The sequence below is a fragment of the Oncorhynchus mykiss genome, chromosome 29 (assembly GCF_057628025.1).
Source record: "Oncorhynchus mykiss isolate SJ-2025 chromosome 29, ASM5762802v1, whole genome shotgun sequence".
Taxonomy (NCBI): Eukaryota; Metazoa; Chordata; class Actinopteri; order Salmoniformes; family Salmonidae; genus Oncorhynchus; species Oncorhynchus mykiss.
The window spans coordinates 33,997,925-34,022,087 of record NC_143050.1 but is presented as its reverse complement, the minus strand read 5'-3'; the positions used below and the strand labels follow the sequence as shown (position 1 = coordinate 34,022,087).

Genomic DNA, 24,163 nt, shown 5'->3' with positions numbered 1-24,163 from the left:
GATGTATACTAAATAGGGACAAAAAAAAAGAATTTAGAGTTCACTTAATTCATCAACAAAATTGATATCAGTAAAAACACCAAGTAATTGACAGAACTTCCTTCACTTGTTACTTCTGGAAACGTTCATTATCCTCCCACATGAGGAAGAGAAATTAGAAAATATCTTAAAAGACACACTACACACACAAACGTATGTGGACACCCCTTCAAATTTGTGGATTCAGCTACTTCAGCCACACCCGTTGCTGACAGGTGTATAAAAATTGAGCACACCGCCATGCAATCTCCATAAACAAACATTGTCAGTAGAACAGCCTTACTGAAAAGCTCACTGACATTAAAGCGTGGCACTGTAACAGTTCTGCCCCGGTCAACTGTAACTGTTGTTATTGTGAAGTGGAAATGTCTAGGAGTAACAACGGCTCAGCAACAAGGTGGTAGGCCACACAAGTTCACAGAACGGGGCTGCCGAATGCTGAAGCGTGTAGAAATAGTCTGTCCTCGGTTGCAAGACACTACCGAATTCCAAACTGCCCCTGGAAGCCCTGTTCGTCGGGAGCTTCATGAAATGGGTTTCCATGGCCGAGCAGCCGAACAAAAGCCTAAGATCCCCATGCGCAATGCCAAGTGTCGGCTGCAGTGGTGTAAAGCTCGCCACCATTGAACTCTCGAACAGTGGAAACACGTTCTCTGGAGTTATGAATCACGCTTCACCATCTGGCTGTCAGACAGACGAATCTGGGTTTGGCGAATGTCAGGTGAACGCTACCTGCCCGAATGCACAGTGCCAACTGTAAAGTTTGGTGGAGGAGGAATAATGGTCTGGGGCTGTTTTTCCACAATTGGGGTTAGGGCCCTTAGTTCCAGTGAATGGAAATCTTAATGCTACAGCATACAATGACATTCTGGACAATTTTGTGCTTCCAACTTTGTGGCAACAGTTTGTGGAAGGCCTTTCCTGTTTCAGCATGACAATGCCCCTGTGAACAAAGTGAGGACAAAAATATAAAATGGTTTGATGAGATCGGTGTGGAAGAACTAGACTGGCCTGCACAAAGCCCTTACCTCAATCCCATTGAACACCTTTGGGATGAATTGGAACGCCGACTGCGAGCCAGGCCTAATCGCCCAACATCAGTGCCTGACTTCACTAATGCTTGTGGCTGAATGGAAGCAAGTCCCTGCAACAGTGCTCCAACATCTAGTGGAAAACCTTCCCAGAAGAGTGGAGGCTGTTCTAGGAGCAAAGGGGGGACCGACTCCATATTAATGCCCATGATTTTGGAATGAGATGTTCGACAAGCAGGTGTCCACATACTTTTGGTCATGTAGTGTGTGTGGTTTTTGGTAATGGAATTTCAAGGCACTATGAAATGTTTCTTAAAAACTTACCGAAGGGAGAAAGATTACTCCTAAACTAAATGTGTTGATATTAATTGGCAGGGGCCTTTACTTCAAAATGATGTATTTCTAATAACATCTACTAAAGTCTTAAGGTTTCTAAAGACACTTTTGCATCTGTTTGACCAGAAATCAAAGCCTTTACTTAATCCTAATATTTATGATGGAAAATAGTTTTAAAATAAATAAATAAATAAATAATAATAACTCAAATCTTACATTTGACACCTAATCTGACATGCTCCTATGACCTTTAAATTGGTACTCGTGGGTCCTTTTACATGGAAATTACCCTGAAAGTCCCTAATTTGATGTAATTTAATCTCAATTCTCATACAAGTCAACCAGTGCAGTATCATTTAATTATTATTTACCGTAGCCTGTCATGCACCTTGGTTTCAGCAATCGCAAAGTATAGCTTAAATATCCCATCCAACCACATAAACGCAACAAAAGTAACAAAAAGCCAATATGTAAAGAATACTCTTCTGTAATTGTTTTATTTCCCGGCTATCCAGTCTCCCTCCACCACACAAAACGCAGGCTCCAACAGCACCCCCCCTCTTCAATGCAGGCACATATTAGCCAATCACTGGCTGCATAGCATTCTCTCTCTCCTGCTTCGCTCTATCTACATCAACAGAGTCTCTCAGCCGCCAAACAGATCTCTAAAACTCCATCTATCCCTCACTTCTTTCAGACCCACTTCAGAGGTTGGCTGGGTAAGGCTGGCCTTGGCCTGGCCCAGATACATTGTTCCTCCTTAGACTGGCCTGCCTGGATGGGGCTTAAGGGCATTACGCTGCAATTAGGCCAAACAGAGGCTTTGTGCTGCCTGGAACAGAGAGAGAGAGAGAGAGAGAGAGAGAGAGAGAGAAAGAGAGCGAGAAAGAGAGCGAGAGAAAGATCGAGAAAGACGGGGCTTTGGGAGAGCGGACCGACTGTGGCCACTCAATATTCAGGCCCTCGGCTCATGATCGTCGCTCTCCTCATGTAGCAGCTCAACTCATGTAGCAGCTCAACACGCAAAGTGCACACAACCCCCCACTCACAAACCATAACTGCTAGAGCTTCAATCTCACAGCAGAACATTACATTAATCATCCCCTCTATGCTCGCTCTGGTCATCCCTCTCACTCGCCTTTAATCCATCTCTCACATACTGTAAACAATCACTTTATAGGCTGAAAACCATCCGTTCCCTCTCCGCGTCAGTCCTGTCTTTGTCATGTCTAACAAGCATGTTATACACATGCTAAGGCATCCTATGGTCATTCATCTCTTGTTCTCGCTCTCATTCTCTCCCGCTCTCAGCATACCTGAATCGGTTCCTGTGGCTGAGTGCTTGGGCCCCGCGGCCTGAGACGTTGCCGTCGTTGCTTCCCCCCTGCTCCCCGGCAGCTCCTGTGGAGCTGATCGTCCGGAGCCGGCGCACATCAACCCTAACTCTGTGGAGATTGTAGCAAGACGGAGGGCTATGCAAAGACCTGCAGCATCTCACCATTTCCCTGAGCTCTGCGCTGCCGCCCGCTGAAGGCTCCTGTTCTGACACATGATCACTGAAGGCGTGGGGGTGGATTACAGACGCTTCTCTCTCGCGCTCACTGGGGCTGCCGCTCTAGCTCGGTGTGCGCACTTCTGTTCTCTTGCTGGAGCTCGTTCTCTCGCTCTGCTACTCTCAAGCCCAGCCCCCTTCTCTGGTAGGACGGATGTGACGTGGTGGAGGGTAATCCGTTCGCTCCTCTTCTCTCTCAGGGATCCAAGGGCCTCTAGAAGTGATTTTGTACTAGAGAATGGACATCTTCTGGGTGGGCTGACTGTTTCACGGCTGACCTGAGAGGAACTGTAGCAGACTGGTGACGGTGGGAGACTGGAGGAGGACTGATCTGCCTAGGGGAGGGGCAGCTTGATGATAGGAGGGAAATGCGACAAGTTTGGTTTGCAATTCCTATGGTTGTTGATGTAAAGAATATTTGCTGGTCCATGGTGTGTAATGAGGAGCAACCAGACGCTGCACTTGACACATTCATGACATTGCTTATCCCAGTTACAAATAAGCATGCAACCTTTAAGAAAATGACTAGAAACTGTTAAATCCCCAAGGATTGATAAGGAATTGAAAACTATGGTTGAGAGTAAAGGTCGACCGATTAATCGGAATGGCCGATTAATTAGGGCCGATTTCAAGTTTTCATAACAAATCGGAAATCGGTATTTTTGGACACCGATTTGGCCGATTAAAAAAAATATGTATTTTTAAATGTATTTTTTTACACCTTTATTTAATCTTTATTTAACTAGGTAATTCAGTTAAGGACATATTCTTATTTTCAATGACGGCCTAGGAACGGTGGGTTAACTGCCTCGTTCAGGGGCAGAACGACAGACTTTTACATTGTCAGCTCGGGGGATTCAATCTTGCAAACTTTACAGTTAACTAGTCCAAAGCTCTAACCACTAGGCTACCCTGCCGCCCCATAGTGTGATTGCAGATTGTCGTCAAATTATTGTCTTATTGATTTTATATAACATTCCAACCTCGTTTAGCATGATCTATTCAATTATGGCATAATTCTACTATTTGTATTCATTTGCACGATGGGTAACGCTGCTTCGAGGCAGGCAGTTGTCGTTGTGTTCCTGGTTTGAGCCCAGGTAGGAGCGAGGAGAGGGACGGAAGCTACACTGTTACACTGGCAATACGAATGTGCCTATAAGAACATCCAAAAGTCAAAGGCTAATGAAATACAAATGGTACAGAGATAAGTAGTCCTATAATTCCTATAATAACAACAACCTAAAACTTTTTACCTTGGAATATTGAAGACTCATGTTAAAAGGAACCACCAGCTTTCATATGTTCTCATGTTCTGAGCAAGGAACTTTAGCTTTCTTACATGGCACATATTGCACTTTTACTTTCTTCTCCAACACTTTGTTTTTGCATTATTTAAACCAAATTGAACATGTTTCATTATTTATTTGAGGCTAAATTAATTTTATTGATGTATTATATTAAGTTAAAATAAGTGTTCATTCAGCATTGTTGTAATTGTCATTATTACAAATAAATTAAAAATCGGGCAATTAAATCGGTATCGGCTTTTTTTGGTCCTCCAATAATCGGCATGGAAAAATCATAATCGGTCGACCTCTAGTTGAGAGGAATGTGGAAAAAGAGATGGCAAATAGGTCTGGCTGTACAACCGATTGGCAAACGTACTGCAAATTGAGAAATCATGTGACTAAACTGAATTTTAAAAAAGTAGTTCATACACTATGAAAGACAGATGCATGCCTAAGAACAATAGTAAAAAGATTTGGAGCACCCCCAAAAAAACATTGTCTATCAACAATGACAAGCCACCGGGGTCTGACAACTTGGATGGAAAATTAGTGAGAATATAAGCGGACAATATTGCCACTCCTATTTGCCATATCTTCAATTTAAGCCTACTGGAAAGTGTGCGTCCTCAGGCCTGGAAGGAAGCAAAAGTCATTAACTTACCTAGTAAAAGAATAGTAAAGTCCCCTTCACTGGCTCAAATAGCCGACCAATCACCCGGTTACCAACCCTTAGTAAATTTTGGGAAAAAAATAGTGTTTGACCAGATACAATGCTATTTTACAGTAAACAAACTGACAGACTTTCAGAACGCTTATAGGGACGGACATTCAACAAGCACAGCACTTACACAAATGACTGATGACTGGCTGAGAGAAATTGATAAAAAGATTGTGGGGACTGTTTTGTTAGACTTCAGTGTGGCTTTTGACATTATCGATCATAGTCTGCGGCTGGAAAAACGTTAGTTATGGCTTTACACCCCCAGCTATATTGTAGATAAAGAGTTACCTGCCTAACAGAACACAGAGGATGTTCTTTAATGGAAGCCTCTTCAACATAATCCAGGTAGAAATCGGGAATTTCCCAGGGTAGCTGTTTAGGTCCTTTACTTTTTTCAATCTTTACTAATGACCTGCCACTGGCTTTGAGTAAAGCCAGAGTGTCTATGTATGCGGATGACTCAGCACTATACACGTCAGCTACCACAGCAACTGAAATGACTGCAACACTTAACAAAGAGCTGCAGTTAGTTTCAGAATGGGTGACAAGGAATACATTTGTCCTAAATATTTCAAAAACACAAAATGTGTATTTGGGACAAATCCTTCACTAAACGCTAAACTACAACTAAATCTTGTAATGAATAAGGTGGAAATTGAGCAAGTTGAGGAGACTAAATTGCTTGAAGTAACCCTGGATTGTAAACTGTCATGGTCAAAACATTGATAAAACCGTAGCTAGGATGGAGAGAAGTCTGTCCATAAAGTGCTACTCCAACTTCTGAACAACATTATGAACAGGGCAGGTCCTTCAGGCTCTAGTTTCAACGCACCTGGACTACTGTTCAGTCGTTTGGTCAGGTGCCACAAAGAGGGACTTTGCCATTGGCTCAGAACAGGGCAGCACGGCTGGCCCTTGGATGTACACCGATAGCGAGCATTAATATTCATGTCAATCTCTCCTGGCTCAAAGTGGAGGAGAGATTGACTTCATCACTACTTGTATTTGTGTGAGGTATTGACATGTTGAATGCACCGAGCTGCCTGTTTGAACTCCTGGCACACAGACACCCATGCATACCCCACAAGACATGCCACCAGAGGTCTCTTCAGTCCCCAAGTCCAGAACAGACTATGGAAGGCGCACAGCACTACATAGAGCCATGACTACGTGGAACTCTGTTCCACATCAAGTAAATCACACAAGCAGTAAAATTAGATTTAAAAAAAATAATTCCACCTTATGGAACAGCGGAGAATGTGAAGCAACACAGACACATGCATAAAAACACAATAACATGCGTACTATACACACACACACACTAGTACACATGGATTTTGTGTTGTGAATAAGTGGTAGTAGATTAGGGGCCTGAGGGCACACAGTGTGTTGTGAAATCTGTTATACAATTAAAAAAACAAACATTACAATACATTCATAACTGCCTTAATTTTGCTGGACCACAGCAACAAGCTGTGGCCTTGGCAGCAGCTAATGGGTTCCATAATAAATACAAACAACCCCATCAGCTATAGTGTTCACGGACCCCGTTATAGACTCCTGGCAGCTCCCCTATACTGCTGATCTATATGGTATTTGGCCTGATTTAGGGAGCCTGGAGTCCACTGCTTCCTACCTTATCCTACCATTAGCTCAGCAAAGCTCAGTGTGTGGGGGGGTTAATCTATTCACTATCTGCTGTTTTGTCAGTTAATCATTTCAGAAAGTTAAGAGTCATAATTAGACATTGTTGCCTGACTGGTAATTTTTCAAGTAAGATTTTAAAAGACTACTCAAGATGCAGTTACAGTGTTTCCCCTATATTCCTTTAGCAGCGGTGGGCTACTGCTGCAATTACTGCTGTAATTTAAATAAGATTCAGTACTAGTCAAAAGTTGACAGCTACTCATTCCAGGGTTAATTTATTTACCATTTTCTACATTGTAGAATGAAAATTGAAGACATCAAAACTATGGAATAACACATAGAATCATGTAGTAACCAAAAAAAGTGTTAAATCAAAATCTATTTTACATTCTTCAAAGTAGCCACCCTTTGCCTTGATGACAGCTTTGCACACTCTTGGCATTCTCTAAACCAGCTTCATGAGGTAGTCACCTGGAATGCATTTCAGTTAACAGTATTTCAACATCTGGATGAGAAGCTTGCCCAAAGTAAACTGCCTGTTACTCAGGCCCAGAAGCTAGGATATGCATATAATTGATAGATTTGGATAGAAAACTAAAGTTTCCAAAACTGTTAAAATAAATGTCTGACTATAACAGAACTGATATGAGGAAAATCCATCCAGGAAGTGGGATTCTTTTGATGTGGGTACTTTTCAATTGAATGCCTATAGAGTTTCTAATGGGTTAGGACCCAGATTGCAGTTCCTATGGAATCCACTAGATGTAAAACTTACAGGCTTGTTTTCTGAAAACTGAAGAAGAATGAGACCTTTCTCTCAGTGGACTGAGGAAGAACGCAGAGCTGATTTGCACGCATGACCGATTGCACGCCCTTCGTTGTTTTTCCTTTCTTTTGAATACGCTATTGTCCGGTTGAAATATTATCGATTATTTAGACAATTGACAACCTGAGGATTAATTATAAACATTGTTTGACATGTTTCAACGAACTTTACCGGTACTATTAGGATTAGGAAAAATCCAGAAATTGTGTCATGGCTTTAGAAGCTTCTGATAGACTAATTGACATGAGTCAATTGGAGGTGTACCTGTGGATGTATTTCAAGGCCTACCTTCAAATTCAGTGCCTCTTTGCTTGACATCATGGGAAAATCTCCCCAAAATCAGTCAAAAAATTGGAGACCTCCACAAGTCTGGTTCATCCTTGGGAGCAAAGGGTACCGCATTCATCTGTACAAACAAGTATAAACACCACGGGACCACGCAGCCATCATACTGCTCAGGAAGGAGATGTACGTTCATCTCTAGGAGATAGAACACTTGTGCGAAAAGTGCAAACCAATCCCAGAACAGCAGCAAAGGACCTTGTGAAGATGCTGGAGGAAACAGGTACAAAAGTATCCATATCCACAGTAAAATAAGTCCTATATCGACATAACCTGAAAGGCTGCTCAGCAAGGAAGAAGCCACTGCTTCAAAACCACCATAAAAAAGCCCAACTACGGTTTGAACTGCACATGGGGACAAAGATGGTACTTTCTGGAGAAATGTCCTCTGGTCTGATGAAACAAAAATAGAACTGTTTGGCCATAATGACCATCTTTATGTTTGGAGGAAAAAGGGGGAGCCTTGCAAGCCGAAGAACATCCCAACCGTGAAGCACGGGGGTGGCAGCATCATGTTGTGGGGGTGCTTTGCTGCAGGAGGGACTGGTGTACTTCACAAAATAGATGGCATCATGAGGTAGGAAAATTGTGAATATATTGAAGCAACATCTCAAGACATCAGTTAAAGATTGGTCGCAAATGGGTCTTCCAAATGGTCAATGACCCCAAGCATACTTCCAAAGTTGTGGCAAAATGGCTTAAGGACAACAAAGTCAAGGTATTGGAGTGGCCATCACAAAGCCCTGACCTCAATCCTATAGAACATTTGTGGGCAGAAATGAAAAAGCGTGTGCGAGCAAGAAGGCCTACAAACCTGACTCAGTTACACCAGTTCGGTCAGGAGGGACACAATCAAGTGGGACACAATCATGAAGTGGAACGACATTTATTGGATATTTCAAACTTTTTTAACAAATCAAAAACTGAAAAATTGGGCGTGCAAAATTATTCAGCACCTTTACTTTCAGTGCAGCAAACTCTCTCCAGAAGTTCAGTGAGGATCTCTGAATGATCCAATGTTGACCTAAATGACTAATGATGATAAGTACAATCCACCTGTGTGTAATCAAGTCTCCGTATAAATGCACCTGCACTGTGATAGTCTCAGAGGTCCGTTAAAAGCGCAGAGAGCATCATGAAGAACAAGGAACACACCAGGCAGGTCCGAGATACTGTTGTGAAGAAGTTTAAAGCCGGATTTGGATACAAAACGATTTCCCAAGCTTTAAACATCCCAAGGAGCACTGTGCAAGCGATAATATTGAAATGGAAGGAGTATCAGACCACTGCAAATCTACCAAGACCTGGCCGTCCCTCTAAACTTTCAGCTCATACAAGTAGAAGACTGATCAGAGATGCAGCCAAGAGGCCCATGATCACTCTGGATGAAATGCAGAGATCTACAGCTGAGGTGGGAGACTCTGTCCATAGGACAACAATCAGTCGTATATTGCACAAATCTGGCCTTTATGGAAGAGTGGCAAGAAGAAAGCCATTTCTTAAAGATATCCATAAAAAGTATCGTTTAAAGTTTGTCACAAGCCACCTGGGAGACACACCAAACATGTGGAAGAAGGTGCTCTGGTCAGATGAAACCAAAATTGAACTTTTTGGCAACAATGCAAAACGTTATGTTTGGCGTAAAAGCAACACAGCTGAACACACCATCCCCACTGTCAAACATGGTGGTGGCAGCATCATGGTTTGGGCCTGCTTTTCTTCAGCAGGGACAGGGAAGATGGTTAAAATTGATGGGAAGATGGATGGAGCCAAATACAGGACCATTCTGGAAGAAAATCTGATGGAGTCTGCAAAAGACCTGAGACTGGGACGGAGATTTGTCTTCCAACAAGACAATGATCCAAAACATAAAGCAAAATCTACAATGGAATGGTTCAAAAATAAACATATCCAGGTGTTAGAATGGCCAAGTCAAAGTCCAGACCTGAATCCAATCGAGAATCTGTGGAAAGAACTGAAAACTGCTGTTCACAAATGCTCTCCATCCAACCTCACTGAGCTCGAGCTGTTTTGCAAGGAGGAATGGGAAAAAAATTCAGTCTCTCGATGTGCAAAACTGATAGAGACATACCCCAAGCGACTTACAGCTGTAATCGCAGCAAAAGGTGGCGCTACAAAGTATTAACTTAAGGGGGCTGAATAATTTTGCACGCCCAATTTTTCAGTTTTTGATTTGTTAAAAAAGTTTGAAATATCCAATAAATGTCGTTCCACTTCATGATTGTGTCCCACTTGTTGTTGATTCTTCACAAAAAAATACAGTTTTATATCTTTATGTTTGAAGCCTGAAATGTGGCAAAAGGTCGCAAAGTTCAAGGGGGCCGAATACTTTCGCAAGGCACTGTATGTATTCTTCCAAGACACGCTTTTAAATGGATAGTCATTGGCTCAATGACAGGAAGTCTATGGGAGCAGCTAGCATGTCATTGCGCTAACGCTAGTAGTCGCACACTATTATAGTAGTAGTATTATACTCCCAACAGTGTGCAACTATTTTCTCACTATCGTTTATCTAGCAGTCTGATGTTGGACTTTAAGGGTCGAGTTCCTACTCTATTAGTCTCTCAACAAACCTGTCTCGGCCAAACAGGAAGGCGGTCCCTAAAAGCCACAAAAAGCAGGAAACAGGACCCACTTCCTTATCTGAAACACTGATGCTACAGACAACGTACCCTGTGAGATGACTCATCTAAAACAGTTACCGTAAACACAGGAACTATGCAGATAAAAACTTCAGTACAGATTGTTTATCCCTAAATCCACTTAGGTTTTTGACCACTTTACTGTAACCGTTCCATATTAAAAACACTGTTCGGTTTAACTAGAATTACATTGAACAATTTCCATAAACAGTTACGTATTTCAGCTAATGCATTATACCAAGTTCATCAAACAGTATTGAGCTTATTTAAAAAAGAACAAACTCAGAACCTTACCTTCTCTTGGTGTTTTGTCTGAAATGTGAATAAAATTGACAAAGGCGAAGTTAGGTCTCTCACTGCGTGCTAGTTAAAAGTGAAGGTTCTACTCTCACAACAAAGTGCTGCATGCTGACTAGACAAGCCCTTTAAGAGACTAGAGGGTGGGTGGGCAGATATCACATTCAAGAGACTGTCATTGGTGGGTGATGTCATCAGAAAAAGTAGCTCGATGGGCCAGACACACAAATCTACTGTAGCTGTACAATATCTCATCATTCATCAAGTTTACAGCAGAGCTAACTTAAAAGCTATAATCCTTAATTGATACAATAAAGTGTTCTGCTATGGGTACAAGGACTGACCATCCATGATATCAAATGTATAGGCTTAAACCATGTTTGTTAACATATATTGTTTCCAAACATTGACCTAAAACAAGCTTATATTTTGAGTTCTGATGGGGTATGACAGTTGAACTAAGCTCATGAAGCATTTATAAAAGTTTATTCTTCTAGAATCAATGGTTAAGTTTATAAGTAAAAAAAATGTAGCAACTAAGGATTCTTTAGCGATTTGGGGTGATGAACTGTATTCAACTAGGCCGACATGCATCCATGAGCAGAGATAGAAAGCGCCACAATTAGCCTATTTAAATATTTGGTCATTTTATTTGGAGTAGTCTGGACTTTCCATCGGTAGATGATTTACAGATAGTACTAACAAACTACGACCATCTGTTGATAAGCAACTGCTTGCTAAGGTTACGGTAAAGGTTACCGATGTTGCTCGGGATGCACGATTTAAACAATGAAAATATCTGGAATCGGACGATATTAGCTAGAATGACAACATCGGTATCTACCCAATGTCTAGTTTAACGCCGATGTCAAAGCTGACGTGCATACTAGAGGTTGACCGATTAATCGGAATGGGCGATTAATTAGGGCCGATTTCAAGTTTTCATAACAAATCGGAAAATCAGTATTTTTGGACACCGATCTGCACGTTTAAAAAAAAAATATTTTTACACACCTTAATTTAATCTTTATTTAACTAGGCAAGTCAGTTAAGAACACATTCTTATTTTCAATGACGACCTAGGAACGGTGGGTTAACTGCCTCGTTCAGGGGCAGAAAGACAGATTTTCACATTGTCAGCTCGGGGATCCAATCTTGCAACCTTACAGTTAACTAGTCCAACGCAATAACGACCTGCCTCTCTCTCGTTGCACTCCACAAGGAGACTGCCTGTTACGCAAATGCAGTAAGCCAAGGTAAGTTGCTAGCTAGCATTAAACTTATCTTATAAAAAACAATAAATCATAATCACTAGTTAACTACACATGGTTGATGATATTACTAGATATTATCTAGCCTGTCCTGTGTTGCATATAATCTGACTGAGCATACAAGCATACAAGTATCTAAGCATCTGACTGAGCGGTGGTAGGCAGAAGCAGGCGCGTAAACATTCATTCAAACAGCACTTTCGTGCGTTTTGCCAGCAGCTCTTCATTGTGCATCAAGCATTGCGCTGTTTATGACTTCAAATCTATCAACTCCCGAGATGAGGCTGGTGTGACCGAAGTGAAATGACTGGCTAGTTAGCGCGCGCTAATAGCTTTTCAAACTTCACTCGCTCTGAGCCTTGGGGTGGTTGTTTCCCTTGCTCTGCATGGGTAACGCTGCTTCGATGTGGTGGCTGTTGTCGTTGTGTTCCTGGTTCGAGCCCAGGGAGGAGCGAGGAGAGGGACGGAAGCTATACTGTTACACTGGCAATACTAAAGTGCCTATAAGAACATCCAATAGTCCAAAGGTTAATGAAATACAAATGGTAGAGGGAAATAGTCCTATAATTCCTATAATAACTACAACCTAAAACTTCTTACCTGGGAATATTGAAGACCCATGTTAAAAGGAACCACCAGCTTTCATATGTTCTTATGTTCTGAGCAAGGAACTGAAACGTTAGCTTTCTTACATAGCACATATTGCACTTTTACGTTCTTCTCCAACACTTGGTTTATGCATTATTTAAACCAAATTGAACATGTTTCATTATCTACTTGAGGCTAAATTGATTTTATTGATGTATTATATTAAGTTAAAATAAGTGTTAATTCAGTATTGTTGTAATTGTCATTATTACAAATACATTTTTTATTTAAAAAAAAAAAAAATTTTGTCAAATAAATTGGCCGATTAATTGGTATCGGCTTTTTTTTTTTTTTTCCTGCCCCTGAACAGACAGTTAACCCACTGTTCCTAGGCCGTCATTGAAAATAAGATTTTGTTCTTAACTGACTTGCCTGGTTAAATAAAGGTAAAAAATAAATAAATAAATAAATAAATAAATAAAAATGTTGCGGTACACAGCATGCAACACAGCATTTCTAACCTAGCCCACAATGTCTGCTGTGTGCATCGAGCAACCAACAAGTCGAGCAGTCATTTGAAAGAGTAACAACATTTCAGCAAGACAACTCAACGCCAAGATAACAGAATTCAATGCCCTTGACAATAAACCGCTCTCTGTCGTGGGTGATGTTGGCTTTCGCTGACTGGTCGAGCACCGGTACACGTTGCCCTACCAGAGTTACACAGTAATAGCATCACGACATACTATGAAACGCCGTTTGGGTCTTTACGTGTCAAAAGATACATGTCAAATAACAGTTCTATTATAGAATGTTGTGTGTTCTGAATTTGCACGTGCAAGCCAAGCACCACCACTTCGATCAGTAGCACGATCAAAGCTGTACAAAAAAAAAGTCTGCAAACAAGCAAACACCGGCCACGAACGATGGGTTTACAATACGGCCTTGGAAATAACTAATTATTTGTTCGACCGCAACTTCTGTGGTAACTAGCTTTAGCTTGGTACCTAGCTAGCACCAATAGCCTGAAATCAATGACCAGTAGAATCGGCAGTAATTTCATTATTCTTAGCTATGAACTAGGAATCCTTGTAAGTATTAGCTAGTTAGCCACTTGTTGTTCGCCTATTGAAATTGAACTTCAGTTCATGAAAATAAATAGCTAGCCAGCTACTTAACGCTGTTGCCCAAAGCTATCGTTATAAGCAGCCAGCTAGCTTCAGCTGGCTAGTGAGGCTCGGCCGGACCGGGTTGTGTTGTGAAGCTAGCCACAATAAGGATTAGGCACAATAGTGGAATTTGCAGTTGGCCCTCAAAATAAAAGTACCTCTTTGAAAGCAATGAAGGTTAGAATTGGTGGAATCATGCCATATTTAGACTAGATAATGTTAAACAAGGTTGGAATGTGAAGCAATGAAATGGGGTATTAGTCTACTCGGTAACACGCACAGAACACAACTGAAGAGTTTACACAAATATTAGCATTGTAGCTATTGCGGGACTGTGAAATCCCCTCAGTCAGGCTATTGTGTGTATTGACATTCATATTGCAGTGTATAGGTTTACCTAAGGATTGGGGATCAATGCAATGGGTTATCAATCTACTCAATCCCCAAGATATTTTCTCCCAAAGTCATCCTCAGAGTTATCAGACTCCAAAACATCCATGCAGTATTGTTTTCCCTCTAGAAGTGTTCAATACACAAAGGTTGACAATACATGTGGCTCAACTCAGTTGTTTCAGAGTCCAGCAATAAGAGCTACGATGCTAATATTCTCTGGGTGTCACCGAATAGACTGATACCCCATGTCATTGATCCACAATCATAGGTAAGGATGTATAGTGAAATAAGTATGCCCCCAATGCAATTCAAAAGTATAATACATCCAGTGTTTTTTTTATTTTACCTTTATTTTACTAGGCAAGTCAGTTAAGAACAAATTCTTATTTTCAATGACGGCCTAGGAACAGTGGGTTAACTTGCCTGTTCAGGGGCAGAACGACAGATTTGTACCTTGTCAGCTCGGGGATTCACGCTCTAGTCCAACGCTCTAACCACTAGGCTACCCTGCCGCCCCGTAGTGTGGTTGCAGATTGTCGTCAAATTGTCTTATTGATTTTATAACATTCCAACCTCGTTTAGCATGATCTATTCAATTATGGCATAATTCTACTATTTGTATTAATTTGCATCACTGTCAATGAGGTACTTTTATTTTGAAGGCTAACCGCAAAGTCCACTATTGTGGCTAATCCTTATTGTGGCTAGATTCACATAGATGGACTCGCAATCACAGCTGGATGTGATACAGCCTGGATTCAAACCAGGGAGTTTAGTGACACCTCTTGCACGGAGATGCAGTGCCTTAGACCACTGCGTCCATGTGTGTAACTATTTAACAGTACTAGAACGCTTAAAAAGGCAACAAAAATGTCAAATAAATATCGGTAACGACCAAAAATGTCGTATTGGTGCATCACTAGTTAGAGCTACGGTTAGTAGATATAGTTGAAATCTTAGTCCATCTGTAGATGCTCTACAGACTCAGTATCAAAATAAGGTGTTATGAAATATTTAAACGTATCCATCCACACAAATGTAAAATATGTTGCACCAATACACAATACCTCAGTGGCACTCTTTGCAGACAGATTTAGCAGTTCCTATTTGGGTAGAGACTAGAGAGTGAGACAAACAGTGAATGCTCCTATCCCTGTAGCTGGCTCTGAATTGTGCATGCGTCTTTGGCTTGTCCGAGGGAAAAGTGAGGGCCCCTCTCCAGTCTGCTCATTACCATTCCAGTCACGTCCCAGCCCAAATTCACCCGGAGAAAAACTCAGGCCATTGTTAGGAGGGCATGTGCATTTGGTTCTTTGAGAAGCGTGGGCCAAACTATGTATTTGTTCCAATGGGTTGTGTGTGTTGACTAGGGCTGAGCGATAAACTGTAACAACTACAACGGTATTCATTCACGGACCAGTTTGAATTTTTACATGACCTTCTATAAAACGGTATTTTTATGTTTTATTTGTCACATTAAATATTTCAGAGCTGGGCAAAAGATACATCAAAATGTATCTTGTTAAAAACACAAGACACTAAAGACCAACATATAAAACCAAAACACTTTTTCAAAGTATTGTATTACGATTAAATACAGATATATTGGAGGTAGTCAGTTATTTCGAAATACATTTGCAACATCAACAGTAACAAAAAAACATTTAACTTGCTATGTCGGTGATTGTTTATCTACCTTAGTGCACTGACTCAGTCGCTCTGGTTAAGTGTGTCTGATAACATGACCAAAACATGACCAAAACGTAACCAATTCCAAAGCACACTGGTTATTATTTATTTTAGGCCTTGTTTCAGGGGTGGAGCTCATTCAAATAATACCCAGCGTGCTTTGCAAGTGTTCATTTAGCAGACACTTATCACACCATAGTGCCATCAGACTTCTGATACGAATGCAGGGTGAAATGGGGCCAGAAAATTGTGAATCGCACAAAAAAAAAAAATGTATATAGAAAACTATTTTGAAAACAAATTACAGTTCTCAGAAATATCTTGTTACAAAATACATTGGATTGTAGTTCAGGCATTAAAATACTAAAGTAATTTAAACACACATTTCAAAATACAAATACAGTATGAAACTGCCAACAGCTAAGGCCTGCTAGCAAACTTGCCAGCACAACAAGTCAACAACTTCAGGAAGGTACGCTTGCCAAATAGAGACCCCTGGAATTCCCTCGTGGCATGTTGTACTGAACAGTTCACAGGGGGTGGAACCGAAAGTCCATCATGTTTGCTGTTCCATGTTTATTTACAATATAGCGAGAACTTCATTTGCAGTCAAGGAAAATCCCCAAAACAATCCCCCATACCAGTCAATGAGCTTGCATGTCCACTGGGAACCTCACCCCACACTCTATTCTATTCAAGAGTACATTTCACAATAAGCAAAAATGTATTACAGTTTTGGTGAATAAATAATCACCCTTTTGTGGCTACAGCAAATAAGACCACCAAACTGTCAGTTTACATATCACTTTTAAAAACGGGATGTTTTGTTGGGTTGAATTTTGTCAAAAGCAAGTCTCTCACTTAACAGTACAGTAGTAGGAAAGTATAAGAGGCTTAAGTCCATAAATAGTGTGAACAAAGGCACTGAATCTACAGAGTGGGAAAGAGAATAGAAAATGTCCTCATACTAAAGAAATAGCATTTTATTTGGTGTATTTAGCACGTCTTGGGGGTATGATATTTGTGTGTGGACCCCAGGAAGAGTAGCTGCAGCTTTTGCAACAGCTAATGGGGATCCTAATAAAATACCAAATCTGACAGAGCTTGAGAGGATCTGCAGAGGAGAAAAAAAGGGGGGAAAAACTCCCCAAATACAGGCGTGTCAAGCTTGTAGCGTCAAACCCAAGAAGACTTGAGGCTGTAATCGCTGCCAAAGGTGCTTCAACAAAGTACAGAGTAAAGGGTCTGAATACTTACGGAAATGTGATACATTTTTCTATACATATATTTTTTTTACATATATTTTTTTTAAGTCTAAAAACCTGTTGTTTATGCTTTGTCATTATGGGGTAATGTGTGTAGATTGATGAGAGAGAAAAAAAGTAATACATGTTAGAAAAGGCTGTAACGTAACAACGTGGAAAAAGTCAAGGGGTCTGAATACATTGTGTGGAATCGTGACAAATCGCAATACGTATCGGCACCCAAGTATTGTGATAATATCGTGAGGTTCCTGGCAATTTCCAAAACTACCTTTCAGGCTATCACTTGACCTCAACTGTACACATTGCTTTATGCCTACACACACACACACACACACTTGCAAATACAATACTGCAACCTGGGCTTTAACCATGATAATTTGTGCAAGAAGTGAGATCTATATTGTTTCATGTATAGGCTACATTATTGCTGCATCTTGTCTCTACAGCGCTGTGATCCTCTTGACATTCATGTTGGTAAATGCCCTGAAGGCTTTAAAATGGACCATTATAGAAATAGATAGGTGATTTTCAAGTCTGACTTGTACAGTATCTAACTCACTCATGGTAAGATGATAACACTACAGAAAGAGAGGGAAAAAGTCCCTGAAACGGCATGAAAAACAGGCTTATAACCTATGATTAGCCCATCCGATGTTACGGAAGTTATCTGCAATGACATCACCTATGGTGCCACTTGGCGCTCTCCCATGTTAAATAGCCTAAGCAAACAAACAATAAGCTTTGTGAAGCCTGTTGTGATTATTCCTATGGCACACAGACAAAGGGCCCGTTTTGATTACTCCTATATGACACCAACACTATGGACACTAAGAAAACGGTGACACTTGTCACTAATCTAACAGTAAAATCTCACAGAATGAGCCTCAGTATCACTTCTGGATCAGGTTCGCTAATCCAGCTGTTCCAAACCAACTTGATTAAGTCAAAAACGTGTAGGGCATTAGAGGCCCAAAGTGAGGAACAAATAGGCCTAGTTCTGCACCCAGAAAAACAGAACACAGAGAACTTAAACTGATGAAGCCAACATACCTGGCATAATTCAAAGCAATGTTGTGATCTCAGCAAACAACATTTTGCCTACATAGGCTAGAGCATAGGTGCAACAGAACTGAAAATGTCTTCATGTGAAAGCAATTCATTTCACAACAGCTGCTCATCTTGAACATGAGGGTAGGTACTTTCCAACTATTGGGAAAGGAACAGCGTTATGGCAACACAAACATATTCCCTGTGGATCCACAAAACACAGACAACGCAAAACAGAGAAACAGAACACAGACAATGCCAGCAAGCAGGAAGAACACAAATGGACAGCATCCGACAGACAAACACGTAGGAGCTCAATCACACATAACGCACACATCCTTTGAGTATTAGCAATGTACACACTTCTCAGCATCCAGAGGTGTCAACTTGAGGTTGAGCGTTGGTCTTACACGGAGGGACTGAAACTGAAAAACCACGGTGCTCAATCATCCCGGGTGTGGATTTTCCTGGCTGGCGAGTTGTAATTCAAGTGAGCTACTCAATTCCAACCAGTAAACAGTGCGCTGAATTAGTGTTAACAGCAAGCATAAGCACAAGCATAAGCACAAGTGATATTTTTCTTCACAATACCCATCCTAGTACCTGGGACCATGAGCCGGTCCAAAGATACAGTACAATAGATTGACACTTGAATTTACCCTACCTGGGTGTCATTGGCGATGCGTGGAGGCACCTCCACGCCAATCTTCGCTAACTGGCGGTCCTTGTAGCGACCGTACTGGTCGTATCCCATGTAGCCTCCGCCGGTGGCGATGAGGAGGGGAAAGGGCCTGACGCGAGCCTGAAGGCCTAGAGAGGCTGCATTGAACTGCCCTCGCCCTGAATATACAGAGGTTTATATTAGGAACAGTTTAAGCATTTCCCATAACAAGTATCGTATATAAAGTACCAGTCAAAAGTTTGTGCACCTACTCATTACAGGTTCATTATTTTTACTATTTTGCACACTGTAGAATAATAGAAGACATCAAAACTCTGAAATAACACATATAGAATCATGTAGTAGCCAAAAGTGGTAAACGAATACACAATATATTGTATATTAAAGATTCTTCAAATTAGCCACCCTTTGCCTTGATGAAAGCTTCGCACACTCTTGGCATTCTCTCAACCAGCTTCATGAGGTAGTCACCTGGCATGCATTTCAATGAACTTCTTATGGCTTGGGGGCGCTATTGTCATGTCCGGATGAAAAGTGTGCCCAAAGTAAACTGCCTGCTACTCAGGCCCAGAAGCTAAGATATGCCTATCATTGGTTGATTTGGATCGAAAACACTCTGAAGTTTCTAAAACTGTTTGAATGATGTCTGAATATAACAGAACTCACATGGCAGGCAAAAACCTGAGAAAAAAATCCAACCAGGAAGTGGGAAATCTGAGGTTTATAGTATTTCAAGTGATTGCCTATCCAATATACAGTGTACATTTGGTTTGATTGCACTTCCTAAGGCTTCCACGAGATGTTACCAGTCTTTAGAACGTTGTTTCAGGCTTCTACTGTGAAGGGGGAGCAAATAAGAGCTGTTTGAATCAGGGGTCTAGCAGAAAGCCTCGAGTTTAGGCCATGAGCGCGAGCTCCGTTCCTTTTCATTTCTAAAGACAAAGGAATTGTCCAGTTGAAATATTATTGAAGATTTAAGATAAACACATCCTAAAGATTGATTCTATACATCGTTTGACATGTTTCTATGAACTGTAATATAACTTTTGACTTTCTGCACCTAGTCACAGAAAAACACAGCCATTTTTCCAGCCAAAGAGAGGAGTCACAAAATGCAGAAAGAGATAAAAATGAATCACTAACCTTTGATGTTCTTCATCAGATGACACTCATAGGACTTCATGTTACACAATGCATGTATGTTTTGTTCGATAAAGTTCCTATTTATATCCACAAATCTCAGTTTACATTGGCACGTTATGTTCAGTAGTGTTTTGCTTCCAAAACATCTGGTGATTTTGCAGAGAGCCACATCAATTTACAGAAATACTCATCATAAATGTTAATGAAAATACAAGTGTTATACATGGAATTAAAGACATACTTTTCCTTAATGCAACTGTTATGTCAGATTTCAAAAAAGCTTTACGGAAAAAGAACAGCATGCAGTAATCTGAGTACAGCACTCAAAACAAGCCATACAGATACCCGCCATGTTGGAGTCAACAGAATTCAGAAATAATATTTATAATGCTAACTTACCTTTGATGATCTTCATCGGAATGCACTCCCAGGAATCCCAGTTCCACAATAAATGTTTGTTTTGTTCGATAAAGACCACCATTTATGTCCAAATACCTCCTTTTTGTTCACACGTTTAGTTCACAAATCCAAATTCATGAGGCACAGGCACTTATTTCAGATGACAGTTCCATTACAGTTCGTAGAAACATGTCAAACGATGTATAGAATCAATCTTTAGGATGTTTTTATCCTAAATCTTCAATAATATTCCAACTGGACAATTCCTTTGTCTTTAGAAAGGAAAAGGAACGCAGCTAACTCACAGGTGCGTGTGAGACTGAGCTCATGGCATTCTGCCAGACACCTGACTCAAACAGCACTTATTCTCTCCCCCTTCACAGTAGAAGCCTGAAACAAGGTTCTAAAGACTGTTGACATCTAATGGAAGCCTTAGGAAGTGCAATCGGACCAAATGTTACACTGTATATTGGATAGGCAAAGACTTAAACTACAAACCTCCGATTTCCCACTTTCTGGTTGGATTTATTTCTCAGGTTTTTGCCATATGAGTTCTGTTATACTCACAGACTCACAGATATATTTCAAACGGTTTTAGAAACTTCAGAGTGTTTTCTATCCAAATCTACTATAATATGCATATCTTAGCTTCTGGGCCTGAGTAGCAGGCAGTTTACTCTGAGCACCTTATTCATCCAAGCTACTCAATACTGCCCCCCAGCCATAAGAAGTTAACAAGATTTTAAGCTTTCAGCCAATATAAGACATTTATATGTACCTAAATGTTTAACCACTATAATAACTATTAGAATTTTTGAATTACGCACCCTCCAATTTGACAGGAAATTGTACCGCCAGCAGTACACTGATTCCCAAACAGGTTAAAAGAACGTTTGTAAGCGATACAGCAGGGTAGAGGGTAGTAAAGCTAGTGTGTTCACCGAGTGTGCTCATCTTATTAGCACAGAGACTAATGCGAAGGTAGCCTAAGAGTGTGTCAGCCTCCTCAGTCATCAATATATGGGTTGTAAAAACCTGGGTCTGGTCTGGGACTGAGGATGTCATTGTGAAACTCACCACTGGATAATGAACACCATGGCCACTGCTGAAACTGCCGGGCTCTTTGTGCTCTGAGGAGGAGCCAATCACTGCACAGACAGACAGAGAAGCAGCACATATTGTAAATGTACCCAATGAGATGGACTCAAATGTAGTTTTTCCTACTTGTCTGCATCAAACTTATTGGCATTATGATACAATACACAAACCATTGCAAACTATACCAATAACTGAGGAGTGGCTGTTTTGAGTCAGATGAAGTCAAAAAGGAACTCACAAAAACAGCAACCCTCTTGTTCGGGTTGGACATGTCTGTAAGGCTATTAATACTAAGGCATGTTCCAGAAACTGTCACTGACAATTTGACAGACAATGCAGAATCATAAAGTAGTTCGGTGTGGTATACTTAAGCAATAAGGCACGAGGGGGTGTGCCCGGATACAGCCCTTAGCTGTGGTATACTGGCTATTTCCTACAAACCTCTGAGGTGCCCCATTGGTGTTATAAAACGGGTTACCAACGTAATTATAACATTTGTTTTAATGTTTGTCATACCAGTGGTATACGACACATTTTAGCCAATCAGCATTCAGGACTCGAACCACCGAGTTTATATAAAAGTCTATAATATCTATATTGCTGAAAAGTAGATTCGTTGACACGAGTAACAAGATATTGGCATCATACGGTAAACGCTTGCTAGTTAGCTTACACTAGCTGGCTAGCTAATGTTAACTGCAAGAATTTATGAAATTAGCAAACCAGAATTCATTTTCTCCCACCAAGACAGCTACGGTGTATTTGCGACTCTTCCAATAGTGTGCAGCTAGCACACATTGAAATAGCAATTTACATATTACCTGCCAAATCTCCCTGCATTCAGTGGCAGCTGATAAGAGCACACCTTTCCTAAGGACGCTGCCATCTTGTGAGTGTGTAGAACGCTAGAGTTCTTCTTTAAAGTGTTAAGGCAGACATTATGGTGAATTGCCGCCACCTACTGTACGGAGTCTTTAAATGTTATTTTTTTTAAATATTACTCCCCGAACGAACGCTATATGTGCATGCTGCCACCTACTGTTTTTGTTGTATATCAGCCCAAATAATGAATATAAAACTAAACAAAATAAACTCAATGTACTCCTTTATTCAGATTCAACTGTGGACGCCCGTCCCTACAGGAAGAGCATCTTCGGACATGCTTTGCAATGTTTCAACAGTGAAGTCCTGGTCCTTGTGTAATGTGATTATTGTACCTCCTAGCCCAAGTGTCATATATATATATATATATATATATATATATATATATATATATATACACACACACTTGTGTTCCCACATGTACTTCCTGTATTGATTTGTTAATAAAAAAACGGGAGAAAAAAAAGTGAAGTCCTGGAATCTCCAACTTTTCAGCCGCAGATACTGTATCGTTGCAATGTCCAGTTTCTTTGACTTTTTGTTCAGTACAATTTATCATATGTGCAATAAACACCATTAAAAAAAACACCTTCACCATCAGCATGTCAGCTCCCCTCAACTGTTGAACAACACTGAATCTACGGTCTAGACAGATGGTATACAGAGAAGATTTACTTGGGTCCTAACTGTTGAACACTGAATCTACGGTCTACGGCGCATCCACCGCCATATTTCCAGCTCCCTTCGCTCCTTCAACTATTTCACGTACATCAGTGTAGGAGCCCTGCTGTGTAGCCCTGGCCACTTTACACGCGTTAACCCTAAACGGGCACTCCGGGGAATTGGGAATGTGTTTTCCGTCACAATTACACCATCGAACACCCTCAGATTCTTCAACATTCCTCCGGCACACACTTGATACATGTCCATACCTTTTACAATTCCGGCAAAACAACGGATTGGACACAAAAGCTCTCGCCGCATATCTAACACATCCCATCTTCACATGTGAATGTGGATACTCTTCGTCAAACATCAATAATACCGACGGGCTTTTTAATTTCTTCAAATCCACTTCAAACTTCCAGCGTGCTTCAACTACTGGTATGCTCCTTATAAACCACGAGGCCTCCATATCCAACGCGACGCCTAGAAGGCTAGCGTTAACAACCAATCACAACTCGGTTTTGAGGTACGCTGCTGCTTCTTCTTCTTCTTCGGGGTTTATCGGCGGTTGGCATCCACGTATGGTGCTTTACCGAGACATACTGTACTGGAGTGTGGGCCAGAGACAGGGAGAAACTAAATCCTACCTACCAGCCCCATTGCTCTTAAACAAAGATAACATATTTGAGACTATACCTAATGGCGTTCTACTCAGTATACTCACATACTAAATATCAGCCTCTCTCTTTCCCTCTGATAATGCCCTCCACACTGTAGTAATACATGCTCCATGGTCTCTGTTTCCTGGCAGTAGTCAGACTTTCCTGTTGGATGCTTTCCCATCACAATTAAAGTCTTATTCAACCGGCCGTGTCCCACCCCTAATCTTGTAAAAATATCCTCTTCTCTTCTGTCCCTTCCTGCTGTCCTCCCCTCCCTGACATTCCTCTGTACTTGAAATAAATGCCTGCCCTTAGTATCTCTATTCCACTGCTCCTGCCATCTCTGCACCATCACTGTCCATATCAGGCTTTTTGCCTCTGCCTTGCTTATCATCTCCACATGGGGTAGGACCCAAGTAAATCTTCTCTGTATACCCATCTGTCTAATCCTGCCATGGATTTG

The 24,163-nt window shown here is 41.0% G+C and overlaps 1 protein-coding gene across 8 annotated transcripts in view; it reads right to left on the bottom strand.

Annotated features, from left to right (window-relative positions):
- Positions 1-23,816, bottom strand: part of pisd (phosphatidylserine decarboxylase) — a 45,236-nt gene extending 21,420 nt beyond the window's left edge. For 2 of the 8 annotated variants that reach the window (XM_090227074.1, XM_021590718.3), the window contains exons 1-3: positions 22,312-22,415; positions 21,470-21,540; positions 18,833-19,008 (exon numbers count right to left, since the gene is read on the bottom strand). In XM_090227074.1, coding sequence (XP_090083200.1) covers positions 18,833-18,843 — 11 coding nt within the window. In that variant the 5' untranslated portion in view covers positions 18,844-19,008; positions 21,470-21,540; positions 22,312-22,415. Of the gene's footprint in view, positions 1-2,722; positions 3,309-10,743; positions 10,934-18,832; positions 19,009-21,469; positions 21,541-22,311; positions 22,416-23,304 lie in introns of those variants that run through there. The other 6 variants (XM_021590716.3, XM_021590720.3, XM_021590721.3 and 3 more) reach the window with 6 other exon arrangements.
- Positions 23,817-24,163: the final 347 nt, after the last annotated feature.